This window comes from Ptychodera flava, chromosome 5, assembly GCF_041260155.1.
Source record: "Ptychodera flava strain L36383 chromosome 5, AS_Pfla_20210202, whole genome shotgun sequence".
NCBI classification, from domain to species: domain Eukaryota; kingdom Metazoa; phylum Hemichordata; class Enteropneusta; family Ptychoderidae; genus Ptychodera; species Ptychodera flava.
The window spans coordinates 41,389,835-41,409,229 of record NC_091932.1 but is presented as its reverse complement, the minus strand read 5'-3'; the positions used below and the strand labels follow the sequence as shown (position 1 = coordinate 41,409,229).

At 37.5% G+C, this 19,395-nt stretch overlaps 3 protein-coding genes across 3 annotated transcripts; all 3 read left to right on the top strand.

Annotated features, from left to right (window-relative positions):
• Positions 1 to 6,869: 6,869 nt before the first annotated feature.
• On the top strand, positions 6,870 to 9,306 carry LOC139132622 (tripartite motif-containing protein 2-like). Its single transcript, XM_070698896.1, has one exon. The coding sequence runs from the start codon at positions 6,906 to 6,908 to the stop codon at positions 9,159 to 9,161; it is 2,256 nt and encodes a 751-aa protein (XP_070554997.1). The 5' UTR covers positions 6,870 to 6,905; the 3' UTR covers positions 9,162 to 9,306.
• A 7,510-nt stretch (positions 9,307 to 16,816) lies between these two features.
• On the top strand, positions 16,817 to 17,983 carry LOC139133969 (E3 ubiquitin-protein ligase TRIM56-like). The gene has a single exon (XM_070700792.1). It carries the CDS (start codon positions 16,862 to 16,864, stop codon positions 17,849 to 17,851), a length of 990 nt encoding a protein of 329 aa, XP_070556893.1. The 5' UTR covers positions 16,817 to 16,861; the 3' UTR covers positions 17,852 to 17,983.
• LOC139133725 (tripartite motif-containing protein 2-like) lies at positions 17,854 to 19,107 on the top strand. Its single transcript, XM_070700491.1, has one exon. It carries the CDS (start codon positions 17,854 to 17,856, stop codon positions 19,105 to 19,107), a length of 1,254 nt encoding a protein of 417 aa, XP_070556592.1.
• Positions 19,108 to 19,395: the final 288 nt, after the last annotated feature.

Here is a 19,395-nt window from a genome sequence, read left to right as displayed (position 1 = left end):
AAAAGTACAAAATATGATATGTTTTTCATAATTATTAAAAGTAATAAATCGTAATTATGAAATATTGACATATGTGACAGTAACATTGGAAAGGCTTTCCCAAGGATCCCCTCTCCCTGGCCTTTTCTTTTTAGGAATAGGTTGAAGAACATCATAATGTGTTTTGGCTGAAGATCAGTGTTAATGGTGCAGAATACAGAGAATAGGGTAAAGGAAAGTATTTCCACAAAAATATGGCGAAGGGCAGTACTTTCAATATACAATGGGGTGAAAAACATTATTTCCACATCGGAATGAGTTGAGAAATACTTTTATTTCTTCAAACTGGAGTGAAGGACAGAATTTTCACAACTGACTGGAATGCAGGACAGCATTTTCAGTACAGAATAAGGTAGAAGACAGTATGAGTATCTTCTCTACAGAATAGGTGAATGGATATTCATTGCAGCATGGAGTTAGGGACACATAATTAGGCCTACATCTTGGAACGGGTTGGTTGAAAGCGCAAAAAATCTTAAGAGCGAAATCCCTTTAAGACATTTTAGATCTGCTGCATTTGATAACAAAATAAGATCGCGTTGCTGGAGAGCGAAACGTTTTCATATTCTTTCAACTCTGGAAAAAATATCGGATCACCCTCCCGAGATCTACTAAAGAACAAAATTATCAAATTAGGTGAAGATACAATTTTCACCACACAGCAGCAGGGAGGAGGGCAGTATTTTCACTCAGAATAGCACTACGTTATCAGAATATAGGCCTATTTAGGTGAGGGACAGTAATTTCACAGTCAACTTAATGGGTAACAAGTCATCGTTGATGACACAGTCCCCACTTGTTAATGGGTACTTGATTACAGGTCCTCAGAGAGGATAGAGTCCTCTTCATTAGGTCTGTGATAAAAATACTTTTGAATGAATTGGCTTGATACATGTCTGAGTTATGGTTCAGGACATGAAAAAATCGTAACAAAATGGCCGCACAGTGGCCATATTGAATCGCATCACAAAACAAATTGATGTGCATAGCTATGACATTGGTCGATGTCCTTGTACCAACTTTGAATAAAATCGGTTGAAACATGCGGATATGCCTGAGAAATGGCTCTGTACATAAAAAATCGTAATAAAATGGCCGCCTGGCGGCCATATTGGATCGTATCACAAAACAAATTGACGTGCATATGTATGGCATTGGTCAATGTCCTTGTACCAACTTTGAATAAAATCAGTTGAAACATGCGGATATGCCTCAGAAATGGCTCTGTACATGAAAAAATCATAATAAAATGGCCGCCTGGCGGCCATATTGGATCGTATCACAAAACAAATTGATGTGCATAGCTATGACATTTGTCAATGTCCTTGTACCAACTTTGAATAAAATCGGTTGAAACATGCCTGAGTAATGGCTCTGTACATGAAAAAATCGTAATAAAATGGCCGCCTGGCAGCCATATTGGATCGTATCACAAAACAAATCGACGTGCATCTGTATGACATATGAAGTAATCCTTGTACCAAGTTTGAATGAAATCGCTCCAGGCTTCTCTGAGATATCTGCGTGAACGGACGGACACGCACGCACGCACGCACGGACATGACCAAACCTATAAGTCCCCCCGGACGGTGTCCGTGGGGACTAATTAAAGAGCAGCATTTTCTCGACAGAATAGGGTGGAGGAATTCATTTTCACTGCAGAATAGGGTTATGTTATCATGTGGGTTTAGGTGAAGGACAGTGTTTTCAAAAGAAAACAGTTTTACGGATAGTGTTTTCACAAAAGGATATATAGTGCAGCACACCATTTATTCAAAAAAACTGGGTTATACAAAAGGTTTAGGTGATGGAAGATATTTTCACTACAGAATAGGACGAAGGATACCTTAAGCTTTAGAATGGCTTTACTTGGTTAATTTTATTGCATTGTTGGAATCGTGATTTTATGACAGGGTGACTAATTTCTGCCACTCGTCACCCATTTGAGATTTTTTTTAAGTTGTTGATAGTGTCCTGCACCGCAAGCATTACATTTCGAGAGAGTTTCTTCCGACTCTTGCGTAATTTTATAAAGGATTGCATGAAATGTCCACCACCTGGTAGCTCTTGGTTTGAATAGAGAGTATGTGGAACGAAAAAAGATTTGAATCGCACAGTGATCGCACCTGCTCCATTCGCAAAAGGTTCAAACGTGCATTTCTCTTGAGGATAACGGTTATTGAAACTCTGATTAAAACAAAACTATGGATATTAAGCGAAAAAGCTTACAAGGGGAAATTCTTCTTGTGATTGTCGTTTCAGGTTGATGTATCGAACATTTGATATTACATGAAACGCCGTGCGTCACGCTACCAGGTTATGTTCGATTAAGATGTTAGAGACCTATACGCGTAATAGCTTGAAATCCTGCACCTACTAATAGTGCTGATCGCAAATGACATAACTTTTTCATCAATATGCAAAATAAATATTTGTCCGCATTTTCCTCAAGAGCGATGAAAATAAAACCCGCTAGTGTTACAATTGATACAACATGTAAAAGTCACACTAATCCATATGAATTTATGGCTCAGACTACAAGCTGCAACAACAGCCGCGCATGCAACAACAAAATTTGTCCGAAATTCAGGCAGCGGTGTCCGATGTCACGCGCATGCAGTTATATTATGTAACAAACCTGAAATCGCGATCAACGCTATTGTTCATATCAAGCAAGTGAACAGAAGCAAATATCGCTTTACGATATATGCTTAGAGTCAATCGAATATTAAAATTTAGTGTTGAACAGGAAGTTTGTCTTTTTTCATTGTTTAGTGCTGACCTTGACCTGGCGTCCCAAGTCGGACGTTAAATCCAAACACAATAGCACTTCGCGCCTCGAAAATGAAATACTTAAACTTTTGCTCAAACTTTCCTCAATGAACGTTCTACCTATTCTTTTATCAAATCAAGATACCTGAGAAACAAATTACCCTACATTTTCGATTTTCGAAAAAAAAACACGGGTGAAAATTTTTCATACTCCACGAGAATTATTATGTGCCCCACAAAATGATAGATTCGAAAATAATTGCAAAAAAATTGAGAGTCCGAATATCTGTGTCCGAGGCTTTTTCTACCTGAAATGAGCACTTCAACCAATCATATCAGTTGACACAAGTGAACACTTCAACCAATCATATCAGTTGAACCAATGAACACTTCAACCAATCATATCAGTTGACACAAATGAACACTTCAATCAATTATATCAGTTGACAACAATGAACACTTCAACCAATCATATCAGTTGACACAAATGAATACTTCAATCAATCATATCAGTTGACCAAAATGAACATGTTCATTGGTTACAGTTTGAATTACGTACACTTGTCACTCCGGAATTTTGATATTCAACAATCGAAAACACCAATTTAAAGCCGCTTCACACAAACATTTTTTTATTTAAACCTAAAATAAATCTTTCTGCAAAATGTACACAGTAAAATTGCCGAGTTATTACAAAGTTTCTTACCAATACTACTAAAGTCATGAAATAGAAAAAAATTAAAGAAATTATCTCACAAATGTATTGACCTTGTCATGTGTTGACAGATCAAATTCAAATAATTTGGTTCCATATATATATATATATATATATATATATATATATATATATATATATATATATATATATATATATATATATATATATATAGTGATAGAGTGAAGTGTAATAAAACTGGTCGTAAGTGATAAGTGTGACAACACTCGTCTAACGTATTCGAGATTTTGCGATACTGTTGCGGTACAGGGCAATTTTTGCACTTACAAGGGATGTTTTATGCCAAACATGCCATTTTTGAGAAAATTTTACGTAAGCCTGAGCAGTAAGTGTTGTCCAACCTTTCCTATTTTGTATCCGCGAATTCCGACACTGTAAAACACTGCAAACAAAGCTGTTCGTGTAGTAGGTGTTTCCGCTCCCGGTCTTTGAAGATGGATGAATGTTGCTGACATCAACCGGTGGGGAAATGAATGCACGGGCATTTTTAGCACCATGGGGGAAATTAGAAAAACACCAGGCCTCGGGAGGGGAGCAGGTTTCACCTGTTCTAAACAGTTTGCCGAGGAGGAGTGGGGAGGGAGCAGTCACTGTGGAAAGCTTTGTAGAGAAGAGAGGGTCAGTTGAGATACGGATGGAGAGACTTTATGGCCTGGGATTTTTCTCAAAAAGTAACTGGAGGGGGAACAGATTTCCACTTTCCCTCAAAAATTGTAAATTTGCTGTAAATACAATGGGATAATGTAAATTTTGCATGCAAAACACCCCTGGTTACTGTTTCTGGAAACCAGCTGCCCTTATCTGAAAAAAACATTAACCGGGATACGTCACGTTTGATATTCAAGTTATATTTTTCAATTGCAGATAAATAGGCATAACGGTGTTGTGTCCTTGAGCAAGGTACTTGCTCCATTTGGTAATAGGTTATGGGTACCTCATCCTGTAACTGGGTTTGCCTGTTGGATAATACAATACAATAAAATAAAATAATTCAAAGCGCCGCCCATTTATCACTGAGTCTTCTTTTGGAGAAAAAAGGTAAATCAAATATGTAATAATACAATTATCGATATATATTTTGACTGTTTTCTCTCGCAACAACAACAGAATAAGACGTCCTTTACCTCTGATTTTGTTTTATTTATTCTCGTCCACGCTAATTTGTCCATGTAGCTTGCGCCATGCAAAGAAACTGTAACGGTCTTTATCAAGTGATGTGATCAACGTAAGAGGATAAGGACCTATATATCTCTTGTTATTACCTTGTCAAATCGTAAATTGGACCCTATAACGACGTACTTCGACTCCTACACTCAGATAACTTTAAGTTGTTTACGATCAATACATCTCGCATGCATCAACGAAAGCTTAATTTCTTTCTAAGGCTTATAAACACATTATTCGTTGGTTTTGGTGTACACAAGTGGCAGAAATTATTTGTTTTCAGTATCGAATGAGCATTTTTGTTGTAGAATCTTGGGTGGACTCTACAAAAAGCCCTAAGGTATACGTTTTGAGTGAAAAAAGAGTTGCCATAATAGCTAACAACATTGTAGACTCAAGCTGGCACAAAAGATGCACCCTCCTTCAACAGTAAATACCTTGAAACATTCACATTACAATTTGTAATTTGTTGTGGGTGATGAGGATGGACAATTCCTTAGGGGCGCGGCAGTGGATAATTAAAACGCATGCATAATAAAAAAACTCATTGCGTTTGGAGAGGAGGTTTAACTCTACTTCAACTATTGATAGCACATTAGCAGAAACTGTAAGCCACGATCACACCAAGGAAACTGTGTGCTTCAATCAGTGTTCAGATTCGTGTTTTTTGAAATATTTTGTAGTTCAAATGCATGCAAGTAGTTTAAACAAGACCATGTTTTTAAGCAATTTGTGAGTTCGGGAGAAGTTTAAATCATAATTTCATCGTTAGACAGGCGATGTGGACCGGGATATACATAGACAAGATGGTATACCAGTCACAGTTTTCAGGGTTGTGAGGGGCCCGTCAAGGCCGGCATGGGAAGTATAGGACAGGGCTAGGGAAATATGTTATATTGTAGAATTTCCTATTTGCTGCATCAAATCATTCAGTAAATTAATGAGTGAACGCTTTGCACTATATTTCTCACGAAATCTATACTGATGTTTGTAAAGAAGGTTATATTTACGGAAATACAAAATTAATCGATCATTTACACTCTTCTTCAAAATTTCTCCAAAAGCGGTAGTACAGAAATAGGGCGGTCATCACCAGGGATGTCATTTAAACTTTTTCTGAGAGTTGGAACTACTCGGGCCACCTTTAGAGCATTTAGCTCGGTTATTGAACCGATCTTTTTTTGAGATTGGGGATTTGGCCGAGCGGTTTTGTCTGTTGCATTCTCCGCGAGGTGATTGAGTACCGTACGTTGTGAGTTCGAGCCCGATTGGAACCATCGTATTTATCATGTGCATCTTTGATATAAGCATACGGAGAATTTGCTTTGTTGATCGACTTTCTCATTAAATTTTTTATTTCGATATAAACGGTTTACGTTTTAAGACTGATTTTAGTGACCGAACTATTGGCGTATATTTGTTACAATACTCTCTTAAAATGATGAATGATCTTTTGTAAGGTTTGCTAATCTCGTCTGTAAACAAGTAAACATAGCTGTGGAAACGCAGCTATCTGTTGGCGGAGTAGCGTGCGTCGGTATGCGGATCATCAAAAGGTCAACCGTCGCTATGCGGGTCATCAAAAGGTCGACTCCGCACGCTACCCCGCAAACAGATAGCTGCGTTTCCACAGCTAAAGTAAACATCGTCCCAGGGATGTCTTGATAGATCCTGTCCAAAATTGTCGAATGAAAAATTCCTGTACCTTCTATAAAATAATCTTGTGGCTGCTAGATCCCACATTTTAAACGCTCAGATCAAACTGCCAAACTAGACTTAATTTCTTTAAAAATACCTTAACAATCAAATTATGGTCAACATTTTTGTTTTATATTTTGACTGATAAACGTCACGGCTTCAGGTTCTTCGATTTATGGATCACAATACCCAACTACAAGTTTTGGAGATAAATGTCAAAACCTAAGCTTTATTGCATATAAAAACCATGTTCGATGACCATTTACAATGAGCTGTCAGCGTTTGTATTCAGGGTTAAAGGTTCAAATGCTGTCATTCATATAGGTTGGGTCATGAAAGTACGGTCAGCCACTAAGCTTTTCCACACATTTTGTGTCAATAATGTCATGGAAATCATGTGACGTGACCAAATATTAAAAGCGTTTCAGGCCCTAGCAGCCATTATATCACATGACATCGATAGTCTCTGTACCAAGTACAACAAAAAAGCGACAGTATGGCGAACCCCATATTAGCAACACCCGAAGAAATTCTCGATGAAATCGGTGAGGATTTTTTAACTTGTCCTATCTGTCTTGAGCAATATCATAATCCAAAAGTTTTGCCATGTCACCATTCCTTCTGCCAACTGTGTCTGGAAAAACTGGTGAGCAAAACTCGGACTTTGAACTGTCCAACTTGTCACTGTTGTCAGAGGTCGGTACAACTTCTCGGTGATGGAGTGGCTGGTCTTGATAGTAATTTCTTCATGAATTCAATGTTTGAAATTGTGAAGAAGAGAACAGGAAAGGTCTCGGACCAAAGTGAAAGAAAGTGTGAGTTTTGTGAAGAAACTGAAGCTTCAGTGGTTTGTGTGGATTGTGAGCAGTATTACTGTGATGTGTGCAGAGAGAAATTTCACAAGAAGCTGAAACAAGCAGCCACGCATGAAGTGTGGACGGCAGAAGAATACAAGAAAGGAAAAAGCAAAAGACAAACTGTAAACGGTACTGAAAACTGCAAAATTCACCCTCAAAACGAGATGAAATACTACTGTGATACATGTAGGATTCCCATCTGCAGTGAGTGTACCATCATTGATCATCGTATTCCTGACCATAACCATAGATATCTTCAAGAAGTGGCAGATAAATGCAACAAGGAGTTGTCAGTGCTGGTTGAAAAGTTGAAAGTGAAAGCAAGGGAAGTGGACCAAAGCAGAGCAGAGGTCAAGGATGCATGTAAGAAAGTGACAGAACAGTGTATGGTGAACAAACAGAAAGTCAGGAAACAGAAAAACGCCCTCATTGACAAGATAGAGAAAGCTGAAAGAAAGCTGGTAGAAAAGTTAAACACCAACAGTAGTCTGCAGGTCGAAGGTCTTGAAAGTGACATCAGTGACCTTAAATTGAAATATGAAAATCTTATCAGTACTTGTAGTTACACTGAATCACTGATACATCATGGGAATCCAGTTCAGCTTGTGTCTAAAAGTACCAGTGTGATAACTAAACTGGTAAAGATGGTTTCCATAGATACCAAACTAAGCATGCAACATGACGTGGTAGAGTTCTTACCTTCTGATGACGTCACAACAGACGGAATGCTGGGATTGCTTAGATCTGATGTCTGCATCTCACAGTGTACAGTTGACAACATTCCGAAGTGTCTGCTGAAAGGTGAATCCATAAATCTACAGATCACAACCAAGGATAGATCTGGAAAACCAGTGATTCCAAGACACGCAGTGGAAATGACACTGACAAAACCAGATGGATCAAAGGCAAACCTTGATGTGACAGACAACAGAGATGGCACACACACTGTGACTGCTAACACTGACATGGATGGTAAATATCAAGTTACCATGACAATAGGAGATCAGCAAGTACCAGGATCACCATTTGAAATTCCTGTCATCAAAGGATTGGTGAAAACACTGGGTAAGAAAGGAACCAATAACGAGGAGTTTGATCAACCATTTGGCTTGGAAATAAAAAAAAGTGGAGATATGGTTGTAGCTGACAGTGGCAACAACAGGATCCAAGTTATTGACACTGATGGAAATTTGGTGAAAACTTTGCAATTTGAAGACTTTGACAAGAGCATTTGTCCATTTGATATTGCAGTATCAGCTGATGACAGATACTTCATGACAGATTGGAACAACAAACAAGTGGTTGTTAGTGATGAGGATGGGAAAGTCATCACAACCTTTGGACAAAATGAACTGAAACATCCAAGAGGTATCAGTATCAGTCCACTAGATGGCGCTGTTTATGTGTCAGACTGGGATGGAAAGATTGGAGATAAAACTGACAAGGAAGGACACTGTATCAGGAAGTACACACAGGATGGCCAGTACATCAAATCATTTGGTAAATATGGTAAAGAGAATGGTGAATTCAAAGGACCATTCATGATGGTTCATGACAAACAAGGGCTGTTATTTGTAGCAGACTTTGATAATGATCGCATTCAGGTATTCAATACAAATGATCAGTTCCTGTACAAATTTGGAATCCCTGGTAAAGAGGATGGTCAGCTGTTTGGTCCAAGGGGAGTAAGTCTAGATTCAGATAGATATGTGTATGTCAGTGATTGTAATGATCGCATTCAGAAATTTGACAGCAGTGGAAGATTCACATCTCGTGTCGATAGAAAGGAAGATGGATTGAAACGCCCCAGAGGATTGATCATAACCGACAGTGTTCCAATGAAGATTATTGTTGCAGACAGAGAGAACCACTGTATTAAAGTTTTTGTACAGTGAAGACCTACAATAGTTGTGACTCGAACATAGTGAACAACCTTAAAAACTCACTTTGCATCAAAATCATATAAGATATACATGATTTTGAACAAATTTAGACACTGATCTTTAATTTGGCATAAAATTATGTCAGAAAGTTTAAACCTCCAAACTGAATGATCCTGGAGCTTGATTCTCCCAACAAAAGGTTCAAATATGGAGAAAGGGTGTTCTTTCATTACAAGTGCCATAAAAGATTCATATGCATGAAATATTTATAATTCTTGCAATAAAGCAACATGACAATGTTCATCTTGATACTCACCTTTCAATCTAGGTAATAACGTTTATAAATTTGTCGAGTTCCACTGTTTAGAATTACATGTAGTAAATTCTACATTTTCACAGTATCACATGCAACTTTCAAAGTATTCAAACTTTTTTTGTTGTCAATTACTACACACCTCAACATTTCAGTTTATTTTATCTGAAGTACAATCGGACTAGAAGCTTCAAGAATCACTGTGAACTCACCTTTAGTTGTCATAATACTTTCTCAAACTTATAATATTTGTTTGTCAAACTACTTCTTCCTTTGAAGGTCATCATGCATGGATTGCTACTCCATGGTTTTTTTTGCCCAGCAGTCCATGGTCTGAGCACTGTAATTAGTAAATTGATGTTTGGAGATATGTAAACACTTTTCTCGTACCTAATACGGGGAGTACCATTTGGTGTCAGAGAAGGAGGCCAACCAGAGAAGTATAAATTCAATTGGGTATAAAAAACAATGTGTTACAATACTTATGAAAGCAGCTGCTTTTCCCAAGTGTTGCTTCAAAGTTAAATGTTTTGCCAGTTTAGATAAATAAATGTTTTTAGCAAAAATAAACTCTTCAAAGAAATAGAGTAAAAAGTTCAATTGAGCCACTTAAGCATAAATGAAAATACCTGTGTTTACATATTTGTGAAAGCTCATAGGTAAGAATTGACCAATATATATTGATGGCATTTTATGTTGAAATTTAGGAGATAGGTGTATTTTTCATCAGGTACAATGTAGTTTTTAAAATAAATTTCAGGTCAGGATGATGATGCTGTATGTCAAGTTGACCTCCCTTTCCAAGGCATTGTGTACAGGTGCAGCCTGTCAGCAGACATACATGTACTTCCAATTTCACAAGTCTCTTTGAGTATTTGCAAAATTGTAATGTGTTATCATGGATATTTATCGGTCTTCTCAACTAATTTTGATAATATTAATTAATGTTAATTATACATGTGTATTTCAGACGAGTAATGCCGGTATCTATTTTTGTTCAGCCTTTTATCTCTTAATTGCTAGCTTGATGTATATTATCAAGCAGACATGTATATTGCTGACCTATACCTGTATCATTACCACTTTTATGTTTAGAAGAACACTTGATGGCTTAAATAACTTGATGACAGACTGTTTATTTCCTCTGCTAGAAATGCCAAAAGTAAATATCCCAGATCGTAGCCTGCTGTATTACTGCATTTGTTCTCAGTTTAATCAGACAATATTTTATATTGAGATACAAACAATTCTGTAAACACATGATGTTTGATGTAAACAAATCACAACAATGGTTGGAGACTGATTAGCTTTTGTATATCGGAGGGTCTGACTCCTTTTTATTTTTCGTCTAGAAAATCTGAAAGTCAACAACGATGGACATAAAGAGTAAAGTGCTAATATAAAACACATACTATGTCAGCGTTAACTGATTAAACTTTGGTTTTAATTGAAAGATGAGTCCAATGTAAGCTGTACAAATAATGCAAGATTTAAATAATGAGTCATTGTACAGATATTTTGTTTGATTAAAACTTTAAAAACTGACTATAACATCTATTATCTGTACAGAAGTATTGCACACGTTCACTTAAAATAATTTTGAAGTTCAATTTTTAAGGTTCTATTATCTACCTTGACTTCTCGCGGAGTCAACAAAATTAATTCCTTCACAGTACAAGTGTGACGTCTTAAGTCTAACTCTCACTGTTGTCTACCCGTTAGGGTTCAAAGAAGATTATTGCGTTGACAAAAGTGAACACTATTTTCAAATGAATATAAATACATGTGTTTTGGAAACTGGTTCAATAAGTGATGGTCAGATTGGTTCAAAGATTTAAAGTAAACAATGTCTTGTTGTTTGTATTGTAAGAAGTTGAGAGAGAGAGAGAGAGTCCTCTGACACTGTAATTATGCATATTTACCTGCAATTCAAATTCGTGATTTCACTATCACACGTGACGTATCCCAGTTAATGTTTTTCAGATAACGGTAGCCCTTAAAGTTACCCGTTGGCGCTAAAAAATGCTCGTGCATGCATTTCCCCACCGGTTGACATCAGAAACATTCATCCATTCGGGAAGACACTTCGCGCGAACACCATTCCACTAGAACAAATACTTTGACAGTGTTTTACAGTGTAGGTATAGTGTCGCCGGTATAAAGTAGGAGAGGTCGGACAACACTTACTGCTGAGCATTACTAAATAGACGCATGTTGGGCACAAAATATCTCTTGTTAGTAAAATATTGATCATCCCTAAGAACTTTAATGTCAAATTTCGAAGCAATCAGTCCAGCAAAGATCTTTATCCATAAAACGTCATATTTATATACGGTAACTGGAAGCTAAAAGAGTTGACAAGTTGGTTTTGATGTGATGTGCAGGCTGACCAAAAAATTCTTTTTTGCCTTTCAAAACCAGTCACTGCAGTCCAGACAAAATTCGCCCACAATTTTATTACAGTGCACAGATGAGTTAACTGTCCCGCTCTGCATTATTTTAATAAGTCTCTCAGTGCTGGCTATTTTCCGTCTGCCTTTAAAATCGCGAATGTTGTTCCGATTTTTAAGTCTGGTGCTAGGAACGATGTCACAAATTACAGACCAATATCTCTTTTGCCACTTTTTAGCAAGATTTTTGAGGGTTTAATTCACAAGTATATTTACAATCACGTTAAAAGTACTATTCACGATTCTCAGCATGGGTTTCTTCCACGCAGATCAACAGCCACTAGTCTTCTGTCATACAACAAGTTTATTACTGAGGCTGTTTCCACTGGTTTTCAAGTAGATACCATTTACACCGATTTTTCAAAAGCTTTCGATTCAGTTAATCATCAGCTTTTGGTTTACAAATTAAATTATTACGGCATACATGGAAACCTACTCTCTTGGTTTTATTCGTACCTAGAGGGTAGGAGACAAAGGGTTGTCATCGGTGGGCACGAGTCTGCGGAGATGTGTGTTCCCTCTGGTGTTCCTCAAGGTTCACTACTGGGTCCGCTTTTATTTATTTTATATATTAATGACCTGCCCATGTCTATCCATCATTCGACCATGTTTCTGTATGCCGATGATTCGAAATTTTCTCGGATCATCAAAACTGAATCGGATTGCAGGCTACTGCAATCAGATATTTCTCTTGTTGGTAATTGGTGCAAAGCATGGAAAGTTAAACTAAATCTTAAAAAATGTTTTGTTATTTCATTCTCCAACAAGCGTATTCCGGTTAATTCCAATTATAAGCTTTATAAGCAATCAATCACACGTGTTGATGTCATCAAGGATCTTGGTGTTTATTTCTCCAAAAATCTAAGCTTTGTAAATCACATCAATTGCACAATCAAAAGAGCACATCAATTGGTCGGACTTGCTGCGACTTCACTTATACCACTGCCATCAAAAGTATTTAATTTGCACTTGTTAGGAGTATCCTTGAGTATTGTTCGGAGTGTGGTCTCCACACCAGAAGTCGTACATTGATAGAATTGAACAAGTTCAGAAGAAATTTATTAAATTCTTTGTTTTAAGGAGGGGATGGAGTACAATGCTGATAATTGTTTTACATTATGTTCTTATTTTAAACTTTCGCCTCTTTTTATTCGTCGTCAAGTTTTAGATCTTTGTTTTATTCACAAGTGTGTCAATTTCATCACCGATTGTCGGCCAGATATTAATAGCTCCTTCAATTTCTTTGTGCCCCCAAGGCGTCTCAGGTCTTCTGACCTTTTCCGGATACCAAATCACCGCGTTAACCTGTCTAAATATTGTTTTTCGTCTCGGGCAATGTCACTTTTAAATAGTGTCTATCGTTTAAGTGTCATCTGTATTATTATCTCTTGCTGATAGTCATTTTACTACCGTGAGTTTCTGATGTTTGTCAGTCTCTGTTGTTACTTGTTTAGTGCCTTTTTTAAGTTAGTTTGTGCATGTTGTAATTTGTCTTTTTCATATTTTAATTTTTCTCTGTTTGCATCCAGTTATTGGGCTATGACTGTTGGATGTCAGAATGAATAAATAAATAAATAAATAAATAAATAAAACCGTAGTTTAGGTTACCATGGTTTGTTCACCTTTAGAGAACATTTATCGACGAAAAGAGAAAAAATGCGCCCCCCCCCCAAAAAAAAACAAACAAAAAACAAAAACCAAAAAACAAAAACAAACAAATTAGCAAAGTTAAACAATTTGAACAAACTTAACTGAGTTTACCCCTTGGAACATACATACTAAGTTCCAATGCAATCGGACAAGCAGTTTCAGGGAAGATAATTTTTTTGACCAAAAGTGTGAAATTGCCCAAAAATTCAAATATAAAAATTTCACCACAATTTGAAGATACTCAACTGAGAACGCCCCCAGGGAGATGCACACCAATCAAAGCTCCGCCCATTTATCAGTGTCTATCCACTTAGTTTTCTTTGGGAGAAAAAGTGTATATCAAACTCGTGATTATACAATTATTGACAAATATTTTCATGAATTCTCTAGCAACAACAATAGAATTAGACGTTCTTTTTCACCGCTGATGTTTTCCATTTATTCTCACGCTTTTAATTTGTCCATGTAGCTTTGCTGTGTAAAGCACTGTAACCGTCTCCATCAACCGATATGATCTACGTATAGGAGAGGGGCCTGTCTATTGTTATTATTTTGTAAAAACTCGTAAATTGGACACTATGACTCTTACTACTACTTCGATTCCAACACTCAGATAACTTTGAATATCAAAACATCTCTCATACATCGATGAAATCTTAGTTTCTTCCTCATAAAGACATTATTCGTTGGTTTTATTTAATCTACGGGACCTTGAAGTTGCAAACACCAACTTTGATAGTCCTCAAGTAGCGAAAATTGTCTGTGTCCAGTAACGAATGAATACTTTTATCTTATAGTCTTTGATGGACACTACAAAAAAGACCTAAGGTATAAGTTATGGGTGAAAAAGAATCACCATAATAACAGACAGCATTGTAGACTAACGCTGGCACAACAGAAAAATACGATGCTTTGAAACATACAAATTATAATTTTCAATTGATGTACGTGATAGGAGGGACAATTTTATTTAATCGGTGTAGTGGCCGTTGATCATTAAAACGCCCTCATAAAAACAAAAGTCATTGCCTTAGGAAAAGGATTGATGATTGACTCTACTTCGCTTATCGTGAGCAAATTAGGGGTGGACCATTTGATATCCTGGGGGGGGGGGCTTGGAAGATTGGTGGAGAGCCATTATTTTTTTTCCCACGTGCTTCACCATGAATTATTTTTTTTCTACAGGGCATATGCTGGCAACTTTTTTTTTCACTTTCCTTCTTCGAGATATATATTTTTTTTACCAAATTTCGGTGCAATGCTTGTTTGCTTGGTTTTCACACCCAGTAACAAGATGCTGTTGTATCGCACACAGACTATATTCAAGAAACTAAATAAAGATATGTAAATACATGTACATTTTTTATTCACTTTACCAAAACATATTTGTAAATCATGTACATTTATGGCATTACTTGTCAGTGTTGTCCTTACATTGAAAGTAGCCGGGTAATTTAAGAAAGTAGACGGATGGACTGCGAGGGAGCGAAGCGACTGAGTGCCGAGTGAGCGTAGCGAACGAGGGGGGGAGAGCGCGAGAGGGGGGGTGTTCCCCCCTCTCGCAAGGCAAAAAATGACATTTTGGAGTGGAAATGGTTTTCTCTGGTAGCATCTGAGATGACATTTACAGACTGAAACAGTACTTTTGTTGTGTGTCTTAGACGTGGCTCACATACAACAAAACAAACAAACATGATTTTGTTTTGTTTGTATTATTATGACACACTTATGGTTTTATTTGCAGTGAAGATGTAACATTTAATCTTAAATCACCTGCTGTCTGCTCATTTCATTGCCCATTCCCATTTCTTCATTACCAACATTTAGAGAACGAAGGGGGGAGAGCACGAGAGGGGGGTGTCCCCCCTCTCGCAAGGCGAAAAATAAAATTTGGAGTGGAAATGGTTTTCTCTGGTGGCATCTGAGGTGACATTTACAGACTGAAACAGTACTTTTGTTGTGTGTCTTAGACGTGGCTCACATACAACAAAACAAACAAACATGATTTGTTTTGTTTGTATTATTTATGACACACTTATGGTTTTATTTGCAGTGAAGATGTAACATTTAATCTTAAAATCACCTGCTGTCTGCTCATTTCATTGCCCATTTCCCATTCTTCATTACCACATAGTAGTTTCCCCAAAACCATCAAACTCATTCAATTCTAATCAAAACACATTCGCTTTTGTTAAGAAAAACATTGGTAAGATAATTCACTATAACAGTGTTCGCATTTACGAATAAAACATGCGTATATAGAAAACTCATGACAATGAAAAAATGTGTAGAGAGTCGATCCAATGGGAATAATATTACGCATTGGATTGAGTCTCTACGCATTTTTTCATTGTTATGAGTTTTCTATACGCAAACGATAATATAAATGTTTGCAGGCTGTCTCTCTTCTTGTGGTATTTTGACAAAATCCATACATTCAGATTTACACATTTCTGGAAAACACTGGTGAGCAATTTCAATTTCAGCATACTTCCTCTAATCAGAAGGTCATGTATACTGTAGCTACAATTGTTCATATTCAGTTATTGTTCCTCAAGCTTGAAATGGTTTATGCTTTATAAAACTCCAGAGCTACTGCTTGATTTTTATTGATGCTGCAGTGTGCATCGAACAATTGCCAAGATTTTTTTTTTCCGAGTCGCAATGGTCCATAATTTTTTTCCCATCAGCCACTTAAAGCCAGATTTTTTTTTTCGAGCAACTCCACCTGGCATCTTTTTTTTCCCCAAATCTTCCAAGCCCCCCCCCCCCCAGGATATCAAATGGTCCACCCCTTAGCAGAAACAGTAAGCCAACGACCACACCAAGGAAACCATGAAATTAAATCAGTGTTTATATTAATATTCGCGTTTTTAAATATTTTATTGTTCAAAAACATGCACGCAGTTTTAAACTTCAAGCCACGTCGTTTAGCAATTTGTGAGTTCAGGGTCTTTTTAAATCATAATTTCATCGTTAAATCATAGACCTTAAAAACGGAGGTCTATGGTTAAATAGGCGATGTGGACTACTTGAAGTATGGACAGTTCTAAAGGGAATATTTCGTATTGTAGGTTCAAGGTTCCGATGCTGTCATTCATATGCCGACAGGTCCCGTCGGGTCATGAAGGTACTGTCAGGCACATAGGGAATGAGGGTCGGGTTAAGTTTTTCTAAGAATTGTGTATCATGTGACCTGACCATATATGGACTGCGATTCAGGTCAGAGCAGCCATTGTACGGTATCACCTGACATCGACAGCCTCCGTACGGCGGAGTCCGACAAAAAGCAACAAGCTATGGCGACCCCGACACTAGCAACGCCTGAAGAAATTCTCGATGAAATCGGTGAGGATTTCTTAACTTGTCCGATCTGTCTGGAGCAATATCAAAATCCAAAAGTTTTGCCGTGTCACCATTCCTTCTGCCGACTGTGTCTGGAAAAACTGGTGAGCAAAACAGGGACTTTGAACTGTCCAACTTGTCAGAAGTCAGTACAACTTCTTAGTGATGGAGTGACTGGTCTTGACAATAATTCCTTCCTGAACTCAATGTTAGAAGTTGTCAACAAGAGAACAGGAGAGGTCTCCGACCAAAGTGAAAGAAACTGTGAGTTTTGTGAAGAAACTGAAGCTTCAGTGTTTTGTGTGGATTGTGAGCAGTATTACTGTGATGTATGCATCGAAAAAATTCACAAGAAGTTGAAACTTGCAAGCGAACATAAAGTGTTCACTGTAGAAGAATACAAGAAAGGAAAGGGCAAAAGACAAATTATAAAAGTAACTGAAAACTGCAAAATTCACCCCAAAAACGAGATGAAATATTACTGTTATACATGTAAGATTCCCATCTGCAGTGATGTACCATCATTGATCATCGTATTCCTGACCATAGTCATCGATATCTTCAAGAAGTGGCAGATGAATGCAACAAGGAGTTGTCAGTGCTGGTTGAAAGTTGAAATTGAAAGCAAGAGAAGTGGATCAAAGCAGAGAAAGGTCAAGGATGCATGTAAGAAGGTGACAGAACAGTGTCTTGTGAATAAACAGAAAGTCAAGAAACAAAAAGACGCCCTCATTGATATGATAGAGAAGGAAGAAAGAAAGCTGATAGAAAAGTTAGACACCAACTGTAATCTGCAGGTCAAAGGTCTTGAAAGTGACATCAGTGACTTGGAGTTGAAATATGAAAATCTTATCGGTACTTGTAGTTACACTGAGGCACTGATGCATCATGGGAATGCAGCTCAGCTTGTCTCCAAAAGTGCCAGTGTGATAGAAAAATGGTAAAGATGGTTTCCACAGATATCAAACTAAGTATTGAACATGAAGTGGTGGAGTTCCTCCCTTCTGATGACATCACAACAGATGGAATCCTTGGATTGGTGAGATCTGATGTCTGTATCTCACAGTGTACAGTTAACAACATTGTTCCAAAGTGTCTGCTGAAAGGTGAATCCATAAATGTACAGATCACAACCAAGGATAGATCTGGAAAACCAGTGATTCCAAGACAAGCAGTGGAAGTGACATTGACAAAACCAGATGGATCAAAGACAAACCTTGATGTGACAGACAACAGAGATGGCACACACACTGTGACTGCTAACACTGACATGGATGGTAAATATCAAGTTGCCTTGACATTAGGAGATCAGGAAGTACCAGGATCACCATTTGAAATTCCTGTCATCAAAGGATTGGTGAAAACACTGGGAAAGAAAGGAAACAATAAAGGAGAGTTTGATGCCCCATATGGCATGACATTGAACAAAAATGGAAATGTTGTTGTAGCTGATAGTAATAATCGCAGAATACATGTTCTCGATCATGATGGAAATTGGAAGAAATCATTTGAATATACAGAGTTTGATAAGAGCTTTCTTCCACTTGATGTAGCAGTATCAGCTGATGACAGATACTTCATGACAGATTGGAACAACAAACAAGTGGTTGTAAGTGATGAGGATGGAGAAGTCATCACAACCTTTGGACAAAATGAACTGAAAGACCCAAACAGTATCAGCATCAGCCCACGAGATGGCGCTGTTTATGTGTCAGACTGGGATGGAAAGGGTGGAGCTGAAACTGACAAGGACGGACACTGTATCAGGAAGTACACACAGGATGGCCAGTACATCAAATCATTTGGTAAATATGGTAAAGAGAATGGTGAATTCAAAGGACCATACATGATGGCTCATGACAAACAAGGGATGTTATTTGTAGCAGACTGTGATAATGACTGCATTCAGGTATTCAATGCAGATGATCAGTTCCTGTACAAATTTGGAATCCCTGGTAAAGAGGATGGTCAGCTGTTTGGACCAAGTGGCATATGTCTTGACTTAGACAGATATGTGTATGTCAGTGATAGCACTCATCGCATTCAGAAATTTGACAGCAGTGGAAGATTCATATCTCGTGTTGATAGAAAGGAAGATGGATTGAATAACCCCAGAGGATTGATGATAACTGACAGTGTTCCAATGAAGATGATTGTTGCAGACAGAGACAACCACTGTATTAAAGTGTTTGTACTCTGAACACCTACAACAGTTGTGACTCCAACATAATGAGCAATCTTGAAGCAAAAAAAGGGATCCCTGTGAATCGAAGTCATGTCAATGTACAATGAGGAACAAATTAGACCATATCTTAATTGGCACTAAATGATACGTCAGAATAGTTTGAACCTCATAAATAAAGGTTCGGGGAGTTTAAATCTCAAAACAAAAAGCTCCAATAGAGAGAAAATGATGTTCTTAAATTACAAGCGCTATAAAAGATATCACATATGCATGAATTATTGATAATGCTTGCAATTCAGCAAC